Source organism: Cryptomeria japonica, chromosome 5 (genome assembly GCF_030272615.1).
Source record: "Cryptomeria japonica chromosome 5, Sugi_1.0, whole genome shotgun sequence".
NCBI classification, from domain to species: domain Eukaryota; kingdom Viridiplantae; phylum Streptophyta; class Pinopsida; order Cupressales; family Cupressaceae; genus Cryptomeria; species Cryptomeria japonica.
In genome coordinates this window covers 468038509-468054716 of record NC_081409.1, presented here as the reverse complement: position 1 = coordinate 468054716, position 16208 = coordinate 468038509, and the positions used below count along the sequence as shown (strand labels likewise).

At 35.1% G+C, this 16208-nt stretch overlaps 1 protein-coding gene across 1 annotated transcript in view; it reads left to right on the top strand.

Annotated features, from left to right (window-relative positions):
- The window catches only part of LOC131050130 (uncharacterized), a 51217-nt gene that overhangs the window by 3880 nt on the left and 31129 nt on the right, over positions 1 to 16208 (top strand). Inside the window, exon 2 of the mRNA XM_059220690.1 lies at positions 1692 to 1903. Coding sequence (XP_059076673.1) covers positions 1692 to 1903 — 212 coding nt within the window. The remainder of the gene's footprint in view (positions 1 to 1691; positions 1904 to 16208) is intronic.

Below are 16208 nucleotides of genomic sequence, written 5' to 3'. Positions count from 1 at the left end.
CCTACCATATCCTCTACCAGTGCAATTTCAGTCAGGATATTTGGAATATTATTCTTAGTAAGTGGAAGTTGAGCTGGGTTTTCCTGAACTCTCTGGAAGAGTTCTGGCAGCAATGGTATTGCCCTGGTTTTAATTCTAATAATATTGAGCTTTGGAAACTTATTCTCCCTATTGTCACTTGGAACATCTGGAAGGAGCGTAACAACATGATTTTTAGGGGAAAATTGTGAACCCTGAAGTGGTGGTGGATAAAATCTATAGAGGGATCCATGAATGCTTATATGGAATTGATACTGGTTTATCTACTAAAGAAGACTTTAATGAAAGATGGAACCTTTCCAATAGTAGAAATAGCAAGGATAAAGGTAGAGATGGTCTTTCCTGGTGCTTTCCTTCCCAAGGATGGATCAAGGCCAATTTTGATGGGGCCTCTAAGGGAAATCCTGGCAATGCTAGTTATGGGAGAATTGTCAGGAATTTTGTTGGAAGTTGCCTTGTGGTTGTTGCTATCCCTTTGGGTAACCAAACTAGTCATTATGTTGAAGCCTCGACTGCCCTAAATACATTGATTATAGCTAAAAATCTCAATCATGATAATCTATGGTTGGAGGGAGATTCGCTTAATATTATTAAATGCCTTAAGGGTGAAGTTGAGCCTTCGTGGTCTATCGAAAATATCATTTTTAAAGTCATAGAAATTATTTCTAGCTTTAAATCAATTATTATTGAGCATGCTTTTAGGGAAAAAAATGTCATAGAGGATGGTCTTGCTAACCTTGGCGTTATTTCTGAAGATCAAAGCATATGGAATGGTGAAGATAATATTCATTTTAATATTAAAGACCTCATTAGAAAGGACAGAATTATGGGGAAAGAAGGATCGCACATTAATCATGGTAGTATTAATGATTAATCATCAAATATTTAGAAAGGTAATGATAGCTCGTCAGAAGGGCAGAGCGCTAAATAAGAATATAAAAAATTTGCACGCTTTGTTGGTGTGTATTTTCAAAAAGTCGAGTGTTGCAGAAGCAGAGAAATTGCAGAATGAATTCTAAAATGGGAGGTGATCTTAGAAGAGAGGAACCTAATAATATTTCCAGATGGTGGGAGATGCCTAAGGTATGGAAAAAGGTGGAGAAGGGTTTCATGACGCATTTCATGAAAAAACTGGTGGATTATGACAAAAGCAGAGTTAACCTGGCGGTTACCAGAGTGACTGAAAACTAGAAAAATGGCTCCTTCAAAATTCATGGTGTTAAATTCAAGATGGATGTGGACCTCATCTCTATGGTCATAGGTATGCCCAATTCTGGTCTCAATTTCTTTAGGGACCTAAAAGTGTCCAATAATGTTGTGAATCTCTTTTTGTGCAAAGATAAGGAGAGAGTGAAATTAGGCAAAGTGTCTGGGGGGTATTATGATGCGTCTAATATTAAAAAAAATTGGGGTTGTGTGCTTAATGACATTATGGAGTATATAACAATGGAGGATCGTTTCACTAGGATCCATACCTATCACTTTGTGCTTCTAAATCACTTTAGGCATGAGAAGAGGATTTATCTTCCCTATTACCTTTTTAGGTCTCTATCGCGATCATTGAACAAGCATAGTAAGAACCCCTCTTCTCCTGTGCTACATTATGGCCTTATTTTGCTCATTTATGAGCATTGTAAGATTTGGCAATTCAGGAAAACAAAAGGCTGTTGGTGTTGCCGAGGAAAGGAAAGAGGAAAATTGAGGAATCTGGACCTAGTAAGGATGAGCTAAAACAAAGTAAAAAGGTTAAAAAAGCCTCTGTGGAGAAAAATCAAGAGGACATGGATAAACAAAAGGATATGGAGGCTGATTCTGAGGATATGGGAAAAGAAGGAAGTGAGATGGAGACTGATGAGTCTGACGGGTATGAGAGATGGAAAGAAGAGGAAGTGGGGGAAGAGGAAGGAGTAGCAGAGGATGATTTTGATCAGAATAGCCCTACCCACAGCCCGAGTACTGGTAATTTTAATAACAAGCCTATGGAGGAGCAGGAAAACCAGATTAATAAGAAGGAAAGGGAAATGGAAACTTAGCAGAACAAGGATAAGGAGGATACGAGCAGGGAAAAGGATAGAGCTGGAGATGAGATTATTCTGGATAAGCTCAAGAACCAGTCTGATGCTCGTCTGGGTTTTGATAGGTGGGTATATGAAAGAATTAATAAAATGGAAAAAATAGCTAATCAGCAGGGAGAGCAGGGACAGAAAGGTGAAAGTAACCAGGAGCAGTGGAAAAAGGTTATGGATGAAAAAGTGGAGAAGCTGGAAGTTTAGATCAGCAAGCTAGAGGAAGGAAAGAAAGCCATGAAGAACTTCCTGATTATGATTCTGGATATCCTCAACTCTGTGACCAGGAATATGGAGAAAAATTGTCAAATACCTTGATGGCTCCAGCACTTCCAAACCTATTGTGGACCTTGATGTTGATGATGATGTTATTGAGGCTAGGAATGTGGATAGTGCTCCTAGAGGTGTGGCCAAAAGGACTAGGGTGAATATGAAAAAAGCTACCTTGGCCTCTTCCAAGGAAATCCCAATGCTCAGGGATAATATCAAATAAATGCAAGGGATTAGCAGAAAATTGGCTAATGCCCTTAAAAACATTAAGTAATTTGTCTATTTTTTGTTTTGGCTAGATGTTGCTAGTTATGTTGGGCTTTTGTGTTGGCTTTTGCCCAGTACTTTGCTGGTTTTTTTTGCAGACTGTCCTGTCTTGTTTCTTAATGCTCTTATCTTTTAAGGTTCTTTTGTAAAGGGTTTCGGGGTCCCTTCAAAACCTGTTTTTCCCGCAATCAAAAACAAAAATCAACCAAAAACATTGAAAACAACAAAATCAACCAAAAACATTGAAAAACAACAAAATATCAGAAAATAAAAAATCTTACCAAAAAAATCAATCCAGAAATCAACCAAAAACATCAAAAAAGCTCTTGAAAAAGAAGTAAAAATCAAAAAACATTAAAAACTTGCAATAAAATTTCTCGCTAGAATCAAACACCCTAGCAGATATCTAGCAAACACTTCGCATGAAGTTCACAAAGGATAAAACTATTTTATCAACATCTGCAACCAAACTGATCATATTGTCTTATCAATTGTAAAACTATCCTTAGCAAGTGATCATTATCTTATCTTAAACAGAGATGGATACACTCAAAACCAAATGGGTCAATCTTAAATGGGGTCCAAAATTTTTGAATCTAGAGATTATCAACCATCATATCAAGGAATCACACAAAGACACAGATCAGTAAGGCTACCAGATGTTTGTTCTAGTTGGTCTTTATCTTCTTATCAATTAGCGATCAATCATGTTACTATGCTACTAAAGGATGTCCACAAGTGACTAGAGGATTCGTGATGGGCGTGATATTTTTTTTCTTTGTTTGTTGTTTGTGGTGTGAACAAATGAAGTTTTGGGGCAATAGTTTCAATGGGTGTCTGTGGTTGGTACGTTCATTCGACAAGTATCCTATGCACAAAAATGAAGTCAAGGATAACTATGCTTGTGACTATCGCACATACATCAACCCTTGGCACTATTCCCAAAATGGAGGGTTCACTCCTTATCTTCTACGTGTTTGTTTTTACAATGAGATATCTTTAGATCTTGGTTCCTTATACCTTGATGTGCACAACTTCATTGTCACATAATAAGGATCAATGATGAATATATATTGCATTATGAATAAAGGCACAAAAGTTTGTGATTCCATCATTCATCTTATTATGTTAATTCCATCTCAAATCATTTTCTCACATCAACTATTCTATCCATCAATCAATTCTATTTCATGAGATTCTTCACTTCTTATTAATATCTTCATCATTTATCCAGCTTTCATCAATTATTTGTCTTATACAGGATGTGTCTTTCCTGAAACCAAACGTGATCATCTATCTTTGTCTTATACAGGATGTATCCTTCCTGAAACCAGATGTTTTGATCATCTTTGTCTTATACAGGATGTGTCCTTCCTAAAACCAGACTTGAAATCAATCAAATTGATCCTATCAATCTTATAAATCCCATCAATCTTATCATCTAGTCAATCTACAAATCACTCTAGCCATTTCTTCTATCCAATCAAACCCATCAACTAACCATTCTTTCATCTTTCATCTAACATTCTTCTTATTTCAAGAGATCATTCATGCCTTTAATGCACAAACAATCTCTCGAGGGGGCATCCTACCTCCATTGTCGGGGCATACTAGGGCAGGAAAAATTTTCATTTTCTTTGAAACAACATTGTTCCAGCATGGTCTCAAAGAGGGGAAAATGTAGACACCTAAAAATGTCTCATTAATCGCACACTATGTTGGCATTACTGATATTGACAAAACTGGTTAATCCAATGAATTGGTATATTAGCTGAGATTTGTCATTGATGACTAACACTAACCGGTGGAGTGGTGTATCTTAGTGGAAAAAGTGATGGCTTGCAAACAACATGGAAGCAGCATCAGAGATAGATGATCAAGGTTCAATCGGCTCAAGGGAAGACAAACTAAGCTAACCAGTCTCTCATTCAAGAAGATCAGTGTTAAGGTCAGATCTTCAAGTTGGCTATTATGATGATGATAAAGTCACAAAAGGTGACTTAGGCAAGAAGGATTGAGGTCCTATGCAAACTAGAACCTCATTGGCAAAAAAGAAAAGAGGCTTGATGGAAGTACTGCAAACCGGTATCAAAGGATGAACCGGTAGTGGAGAGCGCAGTGGTATACTGGTAGATCGGTGAAGCAAAAGGAAAATAGGTGGTCACCATAAATCTCAGAGCAGTGATCGGTTACACAGTTGTGAAGGCAAAAGGTGAGTTGGTGAGTTTATGTTAACGCCAAATTAAAGGTTGGTGGAGTCAACCTCATTCATCATGAAATTAGGCCATGATTACTAGCGGATTTTTTGGTTCATAGTTAAAAGACTAAACTCGACCCAGAAGTCGCTATTTTTGGGGGATGCAGTGGTAGATTTGGATGAGTAGTTGGCGGAATTGTTGAAGGGTGCGCAGAGAAAGAGTGGGAACATTTGAATTTAAAATCTACTGAGATCTGTGATTGCATTGATTAAGGAAACACTTGAAGCTGACGACAGAGAGAGTATAAAGTGTTTTGAGTTCATACAAAACATTTTGATCAAAAAATTTGCAAATGCAAATCTTGTGAGAGGTGATCCAAAGTGCAGAGTGAAGAGTGAGGAAGTGCTAAATGATTTAGCAGAGCAGAGTGTGTGTGAAGTAAACTGGCAGAGTGTAGAATCGAGGGTATAAGAAGAGAACTGGTGTAGTGTAGAGCAGACACAACCGGTGTAGACAGAGTATGAATTTCATTATGATATGATCAAGCTATCAGTAGCTATTCCAGTAGATCAACTTCTTGTTGCTTTCTGACCATTGCAACTCAAAATCCGTTAACCGGGTGGACTTTAACAGGTCCCTTTGTAAAATCCCTTAATCGAGTGACATCTTATTGATGATCGTAAGTCCTTCAACAAGGCTACCTCTAACAAGGTAAAGGCGCTAACAGGCCTTAAAATAAATCCCTTAACTGGGTGGTACCTAACAGTGTCTTTGTAATCTCCTAATAGGGATATGGCTCCTCACTGGGCATACTCCAGAAGAGTGCAAATTTTGTGAGTTTCTACTCACACCGTGGTTTTCTCCCATTTCAGTTTCCATGAGATAAATCTTGGTGTTATTGTGTATCTTTTCATGCATGCATGATCTCCTACAATAACTGTTTGTATGGATGAATATTAAGTTAGTGCAGACTTGAGTAAAAAAGTTTTAATTTTATAAAACCGGTAAAGTGTTGATTCACCCCTCCCCTCTCAGCACCAGTTGGGACTAACAATTGGTATTAGAGCTTTGGTCCTTAGATTGAGAAGAGCTTAACAACTTAAGGAAAGGTCGAAGATGATGCGAAAGGAGGGTCCTAAGTTCTCTAAGGAGAATTACACTTTATGGTGTGGTAGAATGAAGCTCTACCTAAAAACCCTAGGAGATCAATAATGGAATCATGTAAGCATATAGTGCAATGAACCTACAGGGGTTCTCACTGCAGATTAGATCAAAGAAAGGCAAGACAACATTACAACTATGGATATGATTGCTAGCACTCTATCTGATAATGAGTATGTCGAGGTTCAAGATCTGAAAAACAACCTATGACATGTGGAATAAGCTAAAGCCTATCTATGGAGGAGATCCTCATGTACAAAAGGCCAAGGTGGACATCTTAAGAGGCAAATGTGATGAGATGGGGATGCAAGAATGATAAAATATAGAATAGTATAGAAAAAGAATAAAGGATTTGGTAAATTCCATCAGAAGTGTTGGAGGAAAGCTTGAAGAAGATGATGTGGTTAGCAAAATCTTGAGAACCTTGCTACCACAATATGCCAGAAGGGTTTCTACAATTTAGGAACTCAGATCCTTGGGAACAGTTAGTGTTTCACTTGACTCATTGATCGGTAATTTGACTGCCTTTGAACTGAGCAACTATGATAACAGTGTACCAAAGATTGATGATGCCTTCAAAGCTTCCATGATACCTGCACCAACAAGGAGAACAAAAGAAACTGGAAACAGTTCTACTACAAGAACTGGTCATTCTCATGAATGTGACAACCTGTTATCTAAAGAACAAGAACAAGATGAGATTGAAGCTCTATTAGCAAGAAGGTTGCCAAGATGAAAAGGAAAGTATAAAGGTAAACTTCCCTTGAATTATTTCTCTTGCAATAGAATAGGTCATATTGCATCCATATGTCCTGACAATGATAGGAAGGATAATTTTAGAAGCTACAAAGACAATAGCAATAAGGAGTGCTATCTTGCAGAAGAAGGAGTTACCGATGAAGAATCAGAAGGATCTGGTGGAGATGGAATTGCATTTGTAGTGGTAAAGGAAGATAACACAGAGGAAAGTGATATGACACTAATCTCTAGTTCAAACCGGTGTGGAGACTGGGTAATTGATAGTGGTTGCACTCACCACATGACCGGTGACAAAAAAAAAAGTCCTCAGCATGGAGGAACAGTGAGATTTGGCAATGATGTTCCTCGTGCAGTAAGAGGTAAGGGATCTATAGCCCTAAATGATAAAAAAAAATTGTGAATATTTTTTTTGGGTAGAAGGGATAAAATATAGTCTTTTAAGTGTTGCACAACTTACAATAAGGGTTACCGGTTAGAATTCAATGAAGGAATCTACAAAATAAATGACAAATCAGGAAGTATGATTGCTACCGGTAAACAATCTAGAGGTAATATGTTTCACCTAGACACCATTGTAGGTAGTTGTCTAATGGACAAGGTAGAAGACAATTGGTTGTGGCACAAAAGACTGTGTCATTTTAACTTTGATAGCATAGCAAAAGTCAGTAGAATGAAGTCTGTCAGAGGTATGCCTGATATTATGAAACCTGAAAAAATGTTGTGTAAAGAATGCCAACTAGGAAAGTTGATCGGGTCTAGTTTCAGTAGAAAATCTTATTCATCTAAGAATGTGATGGACTTAGTTCATACAGATTTGTATGGTCCTATGAGGACCAAGAGTTTCTATGGGGACCGACATTTCATGTTGTTTGTAGATGACTTCTCAAGAATGATGTGGGCTGTATTGTTGAAAGAAAAATTTGAAAGCTTTCACATGTTTAAGGTCTTCAAGGCTCGAGTAGAGAGAGAACCGATAAGAATCTAAAATGTCTAAGATTAGATAGAGGAGGAGAGTTCGCCTCTCAAGAGTTCATGAATTACTAGGAAGAACAGGGGATTATGAGACAGATGTCTACACCCAAAACACCTCAACAGAATGGGGTTGCTGAAAGAAGGAACAAAACTCTGATTGATTGTGTGAGGACTTTAATGATAGAGATGGATTCCACATATCTTCTAGAGAGAAGTAGTAAGCACTATTGTGTATACCTTGAACCGGATACAGGTGAAGAAAGGGACAAATAAAACTCCCTATGAATTATGGTGTGGATACTCACCCAATGTGAGCTATTTCAAAGTATTTGGAAGCAGGTGCTATATCAAGAGGGATGAGTACTCTAGAAATTTTGATCCCAAAAGTGATGAAGGAACCTTCTTAGGTCACTCCACAAAGAGTAAAGCATATCAGTGTTTGAACAAAAGGACCAGTAAGATTGTGAAGAGTGCCAATGTCAGAGTGGATGAGTTCTCAGAGAAAAATGAATAGGATAGCTAGAGTGAACTAGATGATTATCAAGGATTCGAGTACATTGTACCAATCGAACCTACTGAAGGGAATCATGTTGTAGCGGAAAATGAGGAAGCATGTGAAGTAGAACCTGCACAACTGGTAGAAGAAGCTCCAAGAAACAAACCAGTACTAGCAAGGTATGTTAGAAACAATCACTTTGCTAAGAATATCATTGGTGACAAAGATGCAGGAGTATTGACTAGAAGAAGAGCAAGAGACAATGCATGTCTTCTCTCCAAAATTGAGCCCAAAACAGCAAAGGAGGCTCTAACAGATGAAGACTAGATCAAAGCCATGAAGGAGGAACTGGAGCAGATTGAGAAAAATGAAACTTGTACTCTTGTGCCCGGTTGGAACCCTAAAATTTGAAGATTTTAGAGATATAGATTCATGCCAAAAAGTGGATTTCTTGATGCAATTGTATGCACTACCTATTATCAGCTCCTGAAAAACCTATGAACACGTTAAGAGGTCAATTTCCAGGTATGTATATGTATTAAAAAGTTGAATTTTCAAGTATGCCCTTCTGAACCATAATTTCTTTCCATCTAAACATTATTATGTCAAACTAATTATTCTTTTGCATTTTGTGTATATCCAAGTACCTTCGTTTCAAATTTCGGATTCAAACGGTGTCATTTGATATGTTTTATAAAGCTAACTCAAATGCTCTTTTCTTGAATTTAAAGTATACATTTTTAGAATTTTTATCAAAATTAGTGCATTTGGATATTAATAATTTTCTCTTGCAAGAACATTACATTGATTGGATCATGCCTATGAATTGTCTATATCATTATATGACAACATGCAGAATCTTGAAGCCTCGTGATTTCATTTGATTTTTTACGAAATCCATTTTATTTACAATTTATTTTAATTTTCCTAAAAAGTATAATATTAATTTGAAGTGTTTAGCTTTGGATATTATATTTTTCCTTCAATTAATATTATAATGTTATTTATTTAAATTATTTATGTTGCAAGGTAAAAAAGGTTTATATGACATTTTTAACTAACATGAATTATAGTCTTGTTACCTGCATGGAAAAGAAATAATGAGTTTATTTTAAAAAGAATTAAAATTAGCTCATAAAGATTAGTTGAAGATAATAAACAACAGCAGAAAAAAATGCATTCACGTTTTTGCAATTTTGGCCATCTTTTGGATCTAGATATGAGTGATTAATGATGTTTTTAGTCTTAAAATGATTGCCCTAACCATATATCTCACCTTGGAGGGCCTTTTTGTGATATTTTTATTGTTTTCAAAGTGTCGGTGAGCCCATAAATAACCTAGATTTGAAAGTGACGGCCTAAACAGGTGGAAATTCCAGCAATACCCTGATGGAGGCATTTGCATTTTAGTTCTTTTTCATCAAGAGATCGGTGCAACAAAAAGAATGCTTCCCCGATGACATATGCTACTCCAATGACAATCCACTATGAAGGTATTGAATTTTATTTTTATTTTTGCCATTGGGGATAGGAGAAAATTATATCTATTGGGTACATATTAAGGAAGTATTTTCTACACAAAGGTTTTTAAAAAAATAATTTACTTTGATCTTTTATCATTCACGAAATTACTTTGCAAAAAGTAAATTATTATTTTTTCCTATTTTGGGGGCAATATTTATAAATTTTATTTATAATGTATTGTAAAAGAAATGTTTTTTTATCACAAGGGAAATATATTTACATGAGTTCTTCCTACCTTAAGTTTTGACGTATGGTGAAATGATGACCTAAATGAACTTTACTAAATTATGATTGTCATTTTCATTATTTTCATATGAATAATTTTTACTCTAAATATATGAATTGAATACATATTAGGGTGAATTTTATTTATACAATATGATTGATGTATTTTGAGACCAAAAGTGAGTTTCTCATCGGGTATCGGCATTACTTAAATTGTACTTCCCTGACAATGCATAGCTACCCCGATGAGCTTGAGGTAATATTGTTTTAATTTTTGCAAAAGGGGGTAAGTTAATATATTTTAATGTTTTACTTTTGAGTTAATGTTTGAGAGTTAGAATTTTAATTTTTCCAAAGAGGAGATTAATAAGGTAGTTTTATTTACTTTGGGAAGTTTTGTGACTCAAAAGTAAAAATATTCTCAAATGCTATATGCTTGATATTCTTATGTCTTGAGATTTTTTATTATCAAAATGATTTTTTGTCACTTCTCTTGGTAAAAAGTATTTTTGTTCCAATGATAAAATGGTTATACTATTATGGTTTAAAATAAATTTTAAGGGCAAAAGCATTTTTTATTTCTATAGGGATTATATTGTTGAAGGTTTTATTTCTCTAAAATATCCTTAATGCAAAAAATTTGATTTATTACAAATGTATAACTATACCATTCTTGTGCAGATAATTAATTCATAATCCCTTGGCACATATTGCACAGGAAGTGTTTTTTACCCAAAGGCTTAATATAATATTTGGAGATATAATGATTTTTATTTTTGCAAAAAATTCTTTAAATCGTTGTCTCAAATATAACATTTTCTCACTCAATGTTATTTTGTAATATTATTTACTAGCGAGGAATATTTTGTCAAGGGAATTACATTTTATTTATAAAAGCCTTTTTGACATATAGTGAAAATAATGAATAAACATTTGATCATCAAATGGTTGATATTTTCTTTCATCAAATATATTTACCCTAAGTAAATAAATTGAACATATGCATTAGGGTAAATCATTTATATCATATGGATAATGGTTTGATTGGTTTTTTGCAAGTATATATTTCATATGATAAAATATTTCCAAAAGAATTGAAGTTGCCCTAAAAGGTGAAAATGTATTCTTATCGCGCTATTGGAATATTTGTCCACGGATATCATTTTCAAAAGGGAAGTATATTCTTTTATGAATCATATTAGATATGATATCTTTTACCTTATGTTATTATTTGAAAATCTATACTAGGGTAAATTAATATTTTTCAAAAGGGTTGAAATACTTTGATTACTCTAACCAAGTATTTACATGCAAAGAAAGGTTATTAATTTTTTGAAGGCAAACCCTAATCAAGGGTAGAATATGATTAATTCTTAAATCAAGGAATTTGATTGGCTTATCTTATGCACAGGAGATCTTTGGGTGATAATGAATATTTAAATATTTGCACGATCAAGCCGCGAAACTTTATCAAGGTGGAAAATAAAAGAACATTATTAAAGCATTTATTTAGTATGTATTTTAGGGTTTTCATTTGTAATTATTTCTTAAACCAAAGGGTGTGTCCTTTGGGAATGAAACTATCTGCAACTATCCCTTATGTTTATAAAAGGGAAGTCACACAGAACAAAGGGAGACAATTTGGCCATTGGTTGGGCTATAAGTGTTATGTTTTAGAAAGTTCTAATAGGAATGAGAAGTTTATTCTGTGCAAACTGAATGTATTGGAGTATTTGTAAGTGCACTTTTTGTGTACATTCTTATTCTAGAAGTTAATATACAAGATTTCATGTTTTTATCTTCAGATCGTTGTGCCTAATTTTGTGTTTGATGAAATCATATGTCCTCTTGATAAATCTTTTGGATTTGTTGTGATGTGCCATCACATGATGTTGTATCGAATGTAAAATTGAGTTTTTATTGTTCATGCAACAAATAATGAAACCTTCACAGTGATGGTCTTATAATTGTCTCTTGAGTTGATAGTGATTCTTGTCCACAAAGTTATTCATTAACTATCAAATAAAGGCATTGGTCTGTTATTAATCTTTGTTGAATAAGTTTGTATGCATTAGGTCTTTATCAAAGAAACAAATCTTCTAATTTCTATAAGTACTACTCTTTTCATAATTGCTTAAAGTCCAAACAGTACTCTTTTGCATAATACAACTATACACACTTATTTTATCAGTTTTAAAAGCATTCAATAAAAAGCACTTTTGTTAGCATAGTTGCAGGAAAACCTTTTGCCATCACTGCAATTGCTAATTCCCATAGTTTAAATCCACTCAAAACAAACCTCTTTTGTGCTTGAGAGTGTAAGGTACACCCACTTGGGTTTAGTGGAGCCTAAAGTGCAGAGGGATTTGGTCTTTTACCATCCTTGTTCGTTGGCCAAGGCTGATTGGATCAACTAAGGATTAGGCAAGTCTTTGGTTTTCCAATCTGTGGTCTTGGGCACCAACATGCCCAGACCAGAGAACAAAAAAGTGATAGGCACCAAGTGGGTGTTCAGAAACAAAATGGATTAAACCGGTCAAGTAGTAAGAAACAAAGCAAGGTTAGTCTACAAAGGGTATGCTCAGGAAGAAGGTTTGGATTATGGAGAAACCTTTAACCTGGTGGCCAAGCTAGAAGGGGTCAGAACCTTGCTTTCTTATGTTGCCTACAAGAAGTTAAAAATTTACCAAATGGATGTAAAATCGGCATTCTTGAATGGAGTTTTAGAGGAAGAAGTGTACATAGTGTTAGGATAACCAGTGAACAACTGAGAGGGGGGGTGAATCACTTGTTAATAGATTATAACTTTTAATCCACAATACAACCTTAAACAAATCAAGTATCGGTATAGACAGATGTCGGTAGGAATAGATACCAGTAAACAATACAACTTAACAATTAACCAGATAATCAATAAAGCAATCATACCACATAACACCATGATTTGTACGTGGAAAACCTGGAAAGGGAAAAACCATGGTGGGAAGCCTACCCACAGTCTGATGATACTTCTGCAGAAAGTATGTGTTACAATGAGGGGCTTGCACTTGCAGGAAGGCACACTACTCATTACAACAAGAGTCTCACTGACTACAAAGAGGATACAACCTTCTCAAGATAAATGGATAACAATCCAATAGAGTGAACTGTTGGAAATAGCATCTACTATGTCTGATTATAGTCTCAGTTAAGCTCAATGTCAAAGGACTAAATCCTCTTCTGAAACCAATCCGATCACCAATGATCGATCAACTCCTCTGTCTGAATGATATTACAATATTCGCACATTACATTCCTTGACCATGACCTTTTTCAATAACCATGATACTTTACAAAGAGTTTCTACCTCTTATTTATACAAACCCTAAGGCCTAAACCAATTAGGTCGACCACCTAAAGATATTACAATAATATCATTACATAATTCCTTATTACAATGATATGCCATGTCAGCTTAAGACCAAAACAATAATAACAAATCCATAAAACATCTCGAATCATCAAGGTAACATGTAGAGTACATGCAAGCATGATACCGGTACATAACCTAGATAGGTACTGGACCTATTCTGGGTCCACCGCACCAAAGCAATGTCTTCAAGCAATTGAAGCACGATCAAAGAACATCTTCAGCATCCTGAAATCCTCGAAGAAGCTGCACCAACACCAATTGTGCATCCTGTCATGATTCCTCAATGAAATCTCTGTTGGTAAAGCCTTAAACCAATGTCGGTAAGGGTTTACCAGAGTGTATGATAACATCCAATTACCAAGCCAATACCAACTGACCAAAACATGCTCATGGAGCATATAACTCATGAAATACAATATACTTCACTGATCCAAACATGTCGGAAGTGTCCAACAGATAATCTCTTCTGTCTGTAACACTAGATCTTCTACCGGTAACCAAAACTTGTCTGTCGGTAACCATCCATATCAGCTAGTGTTGACATCAATGATAAAACATCAATGCAACACATAATCGATTCATCCATAATGCCAACAATCTCCCCCTTTTGCATTGATGGCAACACTAGATGTGAAAAACATCTAAGTACCAAGAGATGTCAAACAAGTCTCCCCCTGTGGAAGACAATCAATCAATCAATATCTCTCGCCCTGTGAATGATATCTTTGTAATGTTCAAAATGATTTGTCACATTACTATCACTCCCCCTTTGACATCAATGCCAAAAACCTGACAAAATAGCAAAGTAATGATATAAACCTCTGAATCTCAAAGCTGACTACTCCCCTAGAGTAGTAGCACCACTCATCAGTGCCGAAATGAATAATATTTCTGATAATACATGTCGGACTGATGACAAACGTCATCAATCAAGTCTCTGTCGGAGGGGCAAAAACCCCTAGCTTGTCTCTCAAATACTCAAATGATTCCTTAGACAACGGTTTAGTGAATATGTATGCAATCTGTTCTTTAGTGCTCACATAAACCAATTTGACTTCCTTTGCTTCTACCTTGTCCTTCAAAAAGTTATACTTTATTGAAATATGCTTACTCTTAGAGTGAAATACTGGATTCTTGGACATGTCAATAGCTATAGAGTTATCATAGTAGATAACTATCGGTTCACTACAATTTACCCTGATATCCTTCAACATTTGCTTCATCCAAAAAACTTGAGTGCAATTAGTTGTTGCTGCAACATACTCAGCTTCTACAATAGATAAAGAAATGAATGATTGTTTTTTGCTTATCCATGAAACCAATTTCTTTCCAAGAAAGAAAGCTCCACCAGAAGTGATCTTCCTGTCATCAGTATCACCTACCCAATCTGAGTCAGTATATGCAAATAAAGTGAAATCATCATTTCTTGAAAACCATAAACCATATTATGTTGTTCCTTGCAAATACCGGAATATCCTCTTTACTACACATTCATGATTTTCTTTAGGATTACTTTGATATCTTGAAACAATACTTACTACATTCATAATATCAGGTCTATTCTGAGTTAGATATAACAAACAACCAATCATATATTTATACCTTGTCGGATTTACCAGTGAAGAAGTATCCTCAATAGATAATTTCTCACTTGTAGTCATAGGAGTACTTACCGGTTTGGAATTCTCCATACCAATAATTTTCAACAATTCCCTCAGATACTTAGTTTGACAGATAAAAATGCCTTTGTCAGTTTGAGTAATGTGCAAACCTAAGAAAAAATTCATCTCACCAATCATGGACATTTCAAATTCATTTATTCATGTTGTTAGCAAATTCCATGCTCAGTTTATCTTCTCCTCCAAAAATGATATCATCAACAAAAACTTCAATAATCAGAATATTATTATCAATGATCTTATAATATAGATTCCTATCAACACTACCTTTAGTAAACCAAGCTTCAAAAGATATTTATCCAACCTTGCATACTAAGCTCTAGGAGCCTGTTTCAAACCATATAAAGCTTTCTTCAATCTGTAAACCATGTCTCTGTCATTTGTCAATGACAATCCATTAGGTTGCTCAATGTAAACTTATTCCTCAAGCTCACCATTCAAAAATACACATTTGACATCCATTTGATAAACCTTATAGTTCTTATAAGCTGCATAGGCAAGAAATAGTCTAACAACTTCAATTCTAGCTACAGGTGCAAATGTCTCACCATAATCAATTCCTTCCATTTGAGAATATCCTGTACAAACCAATCTATCCTTGTTCCTTATAACTTGACCATCCTCATTCAGTTTATTTCTAAAAACCCATTTAGTTCCAATAACATTCTTATTTTTAGGCTGAGAAACTAAAGACCAAGTTTCATTCTTCTCTATTTGATCTAATTCATCTTCCATAGCCTTTAACCAATGTTTATCCTTACAAGCTTCAATAACAGTTGTCGATTCAACTTGAGAAATAAGACATACCTCTTCATTTGCCAGTTTTCTTCTTGTCATTACTCCCTTGTTCCTATCTCCAATAATTTGATCTTCAGAATGATTTAATCTTACATAACTTGGAGTATTTTGAACTTCAGGTTCACCACTCTGATCATCACTCACATTTGAATTTTTTGATTGTGTTGGTGTAATTATTTCAGCTTCCTGTATCGGTTGAGGAATTGCTCGTTCAATTATGATCATTTCCACTATCAGTTCCCTGTCATATGATATAGAATGATTTTTGTACTGTTCATCCACTTTCACATTAGCACTTTCCACAATTTTCTGCAATCTTTTGTTATAACATCTATATTCTTT